This window comes from Cajanus cajan, chromosome 7 (assembly GCF_000230855.2).
Source record: "Cajanus cajan strain Asha chromosome 7, NIPB_CcT2T_4, whole genome shotgun sequence".
Classification (NCBI taxonomy): domain Eukaryota; kingdom Viridiplantae; phylum Streptophyta; class Magnoliopsida; order Fabales; family Fabaceae; genus Cajanus; species Cajanus cajan.
Genome location: NC_138523.1, coordinates 5335264 through 5344549, shown reverse-complemented (window position 1 = coordinate 5344549; position 9286 = coordinate 5335264). Strand labels below are relative to the sequence as shown.

The 9286-nt window shown below is 37.6% G+C and overlaps 1 protein-coding gene across 2 annotated transcripts; it reads left to right on the top strand.

The window, feature by feature from the left end:
• Positions 1-2619: 2619 nt before the first annotated feature.
• LOC145949742 (uncharacterized) lies at positions 2620-8365 on the top strand. Of its 2 annotated transcripts, XM_083060592.1 has the most exons (3): positions 2620-3204; positions 4229-5062; positions 6454-8365. In XM_083060592.1, exon 3 carries the CDS (start codon positions 6867-6869, stop codon positions 8313-8315), a length of 1449 nt encoding a protein of 482 aa, XP_082916718.1. In that variant the 5' UTR covers positions 2620-3204; positions 4229-5062; positions 6454-6866; the 3' UTR covers positions 8316-8365. The 2 variants fall into 2 exon arrangements, with proteins under 2 accessions (XP_082916718.1, XP_082916719.1); XM_083060593.1 differs by having other exon boundaries at positions 4229-8365.
• Positions 8366-9286: the final 921 nt, after the last annotated feature.

Genomic DNA, 9286 nt, shown 5'->3' with positions numbered 1-9286 from the left:
TTTTATATTTTTTAAAATTTAAATTTTAACAAACAATTATAAAAAACTTAAATAATAAAATTTAAAAATGATAATTTTATCCAAATATTTTTAGTTTCAACAAAATATTTATTATATTTTTAAAATGATTAAAATTTTAAAAATACTAGCAATTTTGTATGTGCAATGCACCGGTTTACACATGCTAAACATTTATTATAATAAATTATATATGCAAATAAAAATTATATTTAAATATTTTTTTGATTGAACTATATTTTAATATTTAAATTATATTTGAAATTTATATAAATAAATTTTTTAAATATATAAATTATATTTTTTTAATAAAAAATTTATATTGTGACATAAATTTATTTTTAATTAATGATAAATTATTTTAAATTCTTAAAATTTAAATTATAAATAAATATCATATATTAAAATTAGTTTAAATTAAAAGTTAAAAAAATATCTAAAAATTTTCTTGTCAAATTTATTTTAAAATACTGTAATATTTAATTCACAAATAAATGTGATAAATAAAAATTAAATTTTATATGAAGTTAAAAAATCATTAAAAATGTCATTGTTAAAGAAAATTTTCTAAGCATTCTCATTCACCTTTAACACTTTAAGTTTTTTTTTTTTTTTTTTTCCATTTTTTTAGTCTAATATTTAGTCTAATAAAAGAAAATATTAGACAATTCAATCTTTTATTTTTATTATTTTTATTGCGATTGGATATACACCCGCACTATATTTATAATTTGTATTGGGTTGTTAACTCAATGGTAGAGTACTCGACTTTTAAGAGCGGCTCTATTTTTTACACATTTTTATGAAGCAATTGGTTCGTCCATACCATTGGTAGAGTTTGTAAAACCATGACTGATCCAGAAAGGAATGAATGGAAAAAGTAGCATGTCGTATCAATGAAGAATTCTAAAAAGATTTCATTCTTATTGGATCCGGCCCAAATTTTTATTTGAATTATGGGCTCAGAACATAAAAATTTAGTTGAGTTTAATTAATAAAGGGATAGAGCTTGGCGGCTCCAATTATAATAAAGAAACATAAAGCAACGAACTTTCTTTCATTTTTTCTATTGAATGATTATCCCATCTAATTGTACGTTAAAAAGAGGTTAGTGCTTGATGTGCGAAAAGTTTTTCCTGTGAATGAATTATTTATTTTTGTTATGAGTCCTAACTATATAGCCATTTTCCATTATAATATATTGGGGGGTAGCTATAAATGTGTAAAATAAAGAGTATATTGATAAATATTTTTTTTCCAAAATCAAAAGAGCGATTGAGTTAAAAAAAATAAAATAAAGGATTCCTAACTAGCTTGTTATCCTAAAAAAAAATTAGGTGGAAAAGTGATTAGAGAGAGTCTGTTGATGGGTTTTACTCGTTTTTTTAGGTATCTTATATATTATATAGAATTCCCTGTTTTGACTGTATCGCACTATGTACCATTTGATAATCCAATGAATCTCTGATTCTTTGTTTGACCAAATAGACTTTTTAAATGAAGGAATATCAAGCATATTTAGAACTCCATAGATCTCGCTACCAGGACATCTTATGTAATACCCCAGTTTTCAAAATGGTTATTATTGTTATTATTATTATTATATGGTATTTGGTCATAATTTGGTGGTTATCTTTTACTTCAATTGTAGCTAATTCACACTCCATTTATGCTTAATTGTTGGCTTTAGAAAGATATGTGTATTGTTGGGCCTAATTAGATAGTTGTGAAATTTTTTGTTAAAACCGTTTCTCGCTGGGCTGATTGGCAAGCCTCGGTGTTTAGGGCATAACTTGGGCTGTAGTTGCCCAAATGATGAAAACTCGGTGGCTATGGAAAGATAAGAGAAAAACCTACAACTTTCATGAAGAAGCCATTTTCAAAGTCTGCCGTCTAGAAGGTCAAAATCGGTGGCCAAAAGCGGTGCGGAAAAGAACATGGCACCAACTCATCCCACCAACTCCACTAATTCATTCCACTAATTCATCCCACCAACTACACTAATTCATTCCACTAATTCATCCCACCAACTCCACTAATTCATTACCCTTTGACCTTCTAGACGGCCGAATTTGAAAATGGCTTCTTCATGAAAGTTGTAGGGTTTGCTCTTATCTTTCCATAGCCACCGAGTTTAAATTTTGTACCAATTAGACGTCTCTTTTTGGAAGTAAGATGGTAGACTTTAATTGTAGGTTTGTCTGAGACGTTTAAGAGATTGACTTTATTTGTGTTTTAGTGGATAGACTCGCAAAATATACTTATCTTACCCTTAGACATTTCTTGGTAAAATGGATAGAGTTGTATATCAGTAAGAAGTGAGGAGTCTACCATTATAAAAAATTTCGGGGACGAAATTTCAGAAAGGAGGGGAGAATTGTAACACCCCAGTTTTCAAAATGGTTATTATTATTATTATTATTATTATTATTATTATTATTATTATATGGTATTTGGTCATAATTTGGTGGTTATCTTTTACTTAAATTGTAGCTAATTGACACTCCATTTATGCTTTAGAAAGATATGTGTGTGTTGTTGGGCCTAATTAAATAGTTGTGAATTTTTTTGTTAAAATCGTTTCTCGTTGGGCTGATTGACAAGCCTCGGTTTTTAGGGCATAACTTGGGCTGTGGTTGTCCAAATGATTCAAACTCGGTGGCAATGGAAATCTAAGAGAAAAACCTACAACTTTCATGAAATATTCATTCGCAAATGCCTTCATCTACCTTGTTCAAAATTATAAAAATCGCAACAGCTATAAGCAATGCTGGCAGCTTGACCCCTCTTCACTATAACAGACATATCTGAAGTTATAGAACTCCTTTTTGGGTGATTCCAGCGCCATCGGAAAGATAACATCCAAGGCTACAACTTTCATGAAGACTTTGAGACCTAATTCGGCCGTCTAGAAGGTCAAAATATGCGTGTAAAAGAACAAATCCACTAACTCATCCACCAACTCCACTAACTCATCCACCAACTCCACCAAGCCCAATTTCTTTATATTTTACTGTGTTTTGAAGGCTATAAATAGCCCTTCAATCTTCCATTTCAATTCATCCCAAAAACACCTCTCATTTCTTTTCTCTACTAGTATTTCTGTTCTTTCTCTCTATGTCTTGTTTTAGACGGAAGGAGCCTAGGGGAGGAAGTTCTGCTCTAGTTTCAGTGCCTGTTATCCAGGTAAGGGGGGAGTGGGAAACCTTGCTTGGGGGTGTGGGAATGATTGTTAAATAGTTTGATTTCCGGATTGGCTCCCGATCCCTTGCCTGTTGTGTTGTTTCTTGAACATTATGCATTATTAATGTGTTTTGTTTTATTTTTTATGTGCATTACTTCATTCGTTGATTTTAGTAATTAAATAATGTGTAATTAATGTTAAAATGAATAATAAAGATGTTCCCTGTGAATACCTAGGTGAATCTTATGAGGATATTTTTAATATACCATGACAATAAGAATTATATGATACCTAAGCTACCCTTGAACTATTGAACCATTGAACTGTTGTACTATTGAACTGTTGGACTATTGAACCATTGAACTGTTGGACTATTGAACTGTTAGACTATTGAACTATTGAACTGTTGGACTATTGGACTATTGGACTATTGAACTATTTGACTATTGGACTATTGAACTATTTGACTATTGGATTATTGGACTATCGAACTAGATTATTGGACAATTGAAATAAACTATGATCAAAAGAATGAAATATGATAATATTATGTAATAAGTTGAATGTTGAGTCAATGAATGTATGACATGCATCATATGCATATATTATTCTAGGTGTGTCGCTGAGGCCGCATACCGGTGAAACTAACAAGGTGTACCTGAGAGTCACCGATAGTTGTGATATACTAATAAGGTGTACCTGAGAGTCACCGACAGTTGTGATATGCTAACAAGGTGTACCTTAGGGTCACCGACAGTTGTAACAAGGTGTGCCTTTGGGTCACCGGTGATGACATGTGAAACTTCCTTATGGCGCCACATGCATGCATTTATGAGTCGAGTCCATAACATCATAACATAATAAATGAGTATATATGTGATATTGATTATGTATGTGTATTATTTACATGTAACCTATGTTTATTGTGTGTGTGTGTGTTATTTAACTTTTATTTCTACATCTGCAACTGAGTGAGATGTTTCTCACTCCCTTGTTGCTTTTGTATGTGTTTAAATTATGATGCAGATGATCAGCATCATGAAGATGTTGGTGATGAGGCTTAAGGCTTCAGTTAGGCATGCTCTGATAGGATGTGACATCGGGCTTAGCTAGGCTTACTCTTGCGTTATTATTATTTTAAAATCATTTTCTTTTCTTTTGTAATATTATGATTTAGAAATTATAAATTAATTCCTAACTAGTGTAGACCCCTAAAATTGTCCGGGTCGGAATTAAGACTCGAAGACTCTCAAAGATCAAAAGAAAGTCAGCCAGAAGGACTCCTAGAAGACCATGGGATGACTATCTGTAGGTTTAGAGGTCTTAGAGTAGCAAAAATAAGAAAATAGGAGGAATGTAGCTCAATACGGCCTCTTTGGAGCTCAGTACGGCCCGTATTGCATTTTTGAACTGCAATACGGCCGTACCGAAACCAATACGGCCGTATTGAAGCTTTTGAACCTCAATACAGCCGTATTGAATTCAATACGGCCGTATTGAAGTTCAAAACTTCAATACGGGCCGTATTGACCCCAGGGGCCGTAATACGCCTCATCCCTATAAATAAGACGTCATTTGGACGTCATTTGACACTTTTCCACACTTCCTTGACTCTCTTCTTGAGTATTATGGGGTTTTTGAGCAGTGTTCTGCCCTAGGAAACTCTCTGAGAGCCGAAACCGACGAAATTCTTGAATTCTGAGCACTTTGCTTGAGGATTCGAATTAGTCGAAGGGAAATCTATTTGATTTCCACAGTAACAAAATTATTTTAGGAGAGGAGCAAGCGAGCTTGTAGAGGGAGGGAGCGCCAAAAAGCCTCCTAAGCGTCCGTTTGAATTTATAAAAGCTTGCTTCAGAGGTTTCTCTTCTAATCCTTTCTTTTATCGCTTTATTTATTGCTTTTTGACTGTTGCATAGCACGTTTACAGTTTTTCATAATGTAAATACTTAGTTTATAATTGCTTAAATAAATAAATAGGGGTAATTTAGTAATTTTGCACTATTATTTATAAAATAATCCGTCATAGGGAACCCTAATGGGGCGTTGTGGGGTGCTAACACCTTCCCCGCACGTAACCGACTCCCTTACCCAACTCTGGTTGTAATGGCCAAGGTTGATTTATAAAATCAATTGCCTTAAATCTTTTTCCAATGTTTTGAGTAAAACATTGGTGGCGACTCCAAGAACCCTAGCTTTAGCGAAAACCACTAATCCGTGGAGGGTCCTGCTTGGGATTAACATGGATTGGTGAATAATTTAATAAAATTGGTAGCTCGACAAGGTCTCAGTTTGAGAATAAGTCGTTCTATCAATCCATATTTTTCTAGACTTTTAAAAAGAGTCTGACCATCGTCGCGATTGCCAAGGTCCGTTTCGGCCGGTGGCGACAGATGGTGACTCCACTGGGGAAGCCTCGAGAGTCAGTCCCATTTAGTGATGGATTATTTTTAAAATAATAGTTTAAAATTACTTCATTACCCCTTTCTTGTATGATAACATGTTTTACTTATTTGGCTTTAATAACTGTTGTATGTTTAATTTCCGCAATTGTTTGAAATACAAACTGTACACGAACCTTTGCACACAACAGTTCCCTCTATACCCGGGGGCATGAGTGGCAAGCCATAGGGAGTGGATGTTAGTACGGCCGGTTGTCGAATGGGTCTATAGGTGCCCGTAGACCGTTGTCGGAAAGCATCACTCAAGGTGATAACCATGAACTCGAGTCCGACAGTGCGTTGGAGCTTTCCATCAGCTTACGACGAGAGGAATTGGGTCCCTATAATGGGGGCACCTTGGGGGCCTCAGACCGGTGAGAACAGTTAGAACCACCTTGAATATGCACTTTTCTGCAGGATACCCCTACCTCGTGATTCGCTCGTGACTGTCCGTGGATGAGTGAATTGTTTGTGCATTGATTATGTGAAATTGTTTGAGCATACATTTGCATTCTTTAAACATACAACATTCCTATTCTTTTAAAATAAGAATAAATAAGAATAAGAATCTTCCATTACATGGTGTTAACATCTACCTTCATCACATTCATATAGGTAGTTTCCCTTTTCACCCAAAAATACAAAGAAAAACAAAATATTCGAAAAACAAGAAAAAACATTATTTATCCCGAACCAAGCAATATCATGCATCATTTTAGGAACATCCCAAAAACATGATAATGCTTAGTTGAATAAACACTACGCATGCATATTCACCACCATCATCTCATATCATGCATTTTATTATAGATTATGGAGGGATCTAGGGAAATGCAAGGGCAATTGAAGAAAGTGGACTTCTTATTGTACCGTGCCGAGAGGTTGGATCACCTCTGTTCCTTGATGCCACGAGAGGCCCGTTTGGAGTTCGAGAAATCTTATGGACGAGTTCTCGATTTGATAAAGATTTGTGTGGATCCAGCTTTTCTGAGAGCCTTGGTCCATTTTTGGAGTCTCGATCTGCATTGCTTCGAGTTCCCCCAGTTTGACTTAGTTCCTACTCTCGAGGAGTACGAACTCATGCTTCGATGGCCCAAATCAGCAGGGGTCTATATTTTCCATGGAAATCATGTGGCCGTAGAAAGGGTCGCAACTCAAGTCAAACTGCCATCACGATCATTCGTTTTAGTGGGGAACGGCAGTATTAAGGGTGGAAGCTCGCTATGATAGAAGACCACCTTTCTTCCTTGGCTGGTGAGGGAGATTGGTTAGCTTTCAACAAGACTCTAGCGTTAGCCGTGTTCGGGACGATCTTATTCCCCTTTCACGCTAACACAGTGGACCATGCTGCTATGGACGCTTTCTTCGCTTGGGACGTACATATGAAGAGTCCCGTGCCTGCCATTCTTGCCGACACCTTGCTTTCTGTCAACCTATCTCAGCAGAAGCAAGGGAAGATTATCCGGTACTGCACCTCCTTGTTGTATGTGTGGGGCATCACACACTTCTATGCCTCTAGTCACATGGGGACCTTGCCCGATCCTTTGAGGAGTTTTTCGAAGATCCCCGTACGCCGCCGATATGCTTCCGAGTCGAAGGAAGAGATGGAACAGTGGAGTATTGAGCACTTCACATGGGTTTGCCCTTGGTTCCGTCCGAGCAATGTATTGACAAGATGCGGCAATTATCCAAGCATACCATTGATGGGCCTCAGAGGTTGCATAGCTTATTCACCTAGATTGGCTATGAGGCAACTCATGAGGACCCAAATTGTTCCTACTAAAGAGGAGCTTGGAGGGTTGAGTTTCTCCTTTGATTCCGAGCATCAGAGGGATATGCATGCTGTCATTAGAGCGTGGGAGAAACCAATCTATGAGGGAGAACGAGAGCTTGGAAAGCCTCTGGTATCCGCCTCCACCGACTACGAGATATGGAGGAGCGAGAGGGGGGTGTCTCAACCATCCACCTCTTGCGCGACCGCAACTACAAGGAGGTCAATGCAAGAACAAGTCGACGCCTTGACCAAGAGGCTGGAAATCATGGGAGCTCAGATGAGAGTTCTTGAAGAGAAAAATGAAGAATCCAGTTTCGTCATCGATGGTCTACAAAGGCAATGCAAGAAGAAAGACCACGAGATAGAGCGGCTCAAGGATGAGTGTGCTAACCTCAGCGAGGAGGCTACTCGGGCATCCAAAATGCCAAAGGCTGAACCGAGTAGTCAACTCCAAGAAGTCAAAGCAAAGATAGCACACCTTGAAGCCGAGCATGCAAGGCAGGCACAGTTGATCAAGGACATGCAAGACGATCTGCTCTTGACTCGATCCGATGCACAACAATGGCGGGAAGTTGCTCAACAAAAAACTGCAAGCCTTTCCGATTTCCGCAAGAGAGAAAGGGAAGGACTAGCACAGATGGCTAGGCTCCGGGAGGAGAAGGATCGAGCCGAAGATGAGCTTAATGAGCTACAGGCCATGATCAACTATCACATTCAAAAGGCGAAGGATGCTCAGAAAATCAGTGATGATATGAGCCAAGCCATCCATATGCAAGTTGAAGCAATGGCACGCCATGTGGAGGAAGCCGAAGACGAATGGAGAAGAAAAATGAACCCGCCTGTGGGTTTTTATCGGCTTTTCTCATATTGTAAAAAATTGCTTCAAAGCATTGTATGATAAGTTGTACACTTTCTATGATCAATAAAATCAAGTTTTGATTTATGAAATCTCTCAATTCCCTTTGCATTTCATAGTCATTCATATGCATACATCTCTCCAAGTAATTTAATAATAAACATTAATAAAAAGAAAGAATTAATCGATGCGTATGTTCAGAATGGATCGCACGCCATTTGTAATTAAATGCAAGCCAACAGCCGCGCCAAGCGAGCACACGTCAACTCCGTTGTTGGTAATCAAGACGAACAAAGGGGAAGGTCCGACACCGTTAAGGATCATTGCTCCAAGACCTTTTCCCTACGAATCAAATAAAGCTGTGCCATGGATATACGACATCCATTCTTCTGCTGACAGCGATATCTCCAACATCGCTGGACTTGGGGGCATGACTAGGAGTGGTAGGATCTACACTCCCGAAGATCTTCACGATAAAGCTCCCAAGAATAAGGAAAAAGAAAAAGATAAAACCGAGGAAAAAGAATCCGAGGAGGAGACAGACGAGCTATTAAAGTTTATCCGACAGAGCGAGTACTCCATCGTGGATCAACTTCATAAGACGCCAGCGAAGATCACTCTGTTGTCGTTGATCCTAAGCTCCGAACCGCATCGGCAAGCTCTGTTGAAAGTCTTGAACGAGGCATACGTGTCGCATACTATCTCTCAAGACAAATTTGAGGGGATTGTTAGTCACATCACGGCTAAGGATCACCTCACTTTCACCAATGAAGAGATCCCCACTGAGGGACCAAATCACAACAAGCCCTTGCACATTTCTGTAAAGTGCAAGGAATATCACATCGCAAAAGTCTTGGTGGATAATGGATCTTCCTTGAATGTGATGCCCAAAAGAACGCTTGATCAAGTGGCAATCAAGGGAGTTCAAATGCGCCCAAGCAACATGATCGTTCGAGCCTTCGACGGTTCTAAAAGAGAAGTGGTGGGAGAAATCAATCTTCCAATCCAAATTG

Bases quoted from the DNA above. Each gene is read 5' to 3' on its own strand.
- LOC145949742 (XM_083060592.1), top strand. From the start codon at position 6,867: ATGATAGAAGACCACCTTTCTTCCTTGGCTGGTGAGGGAGATTGGTTA.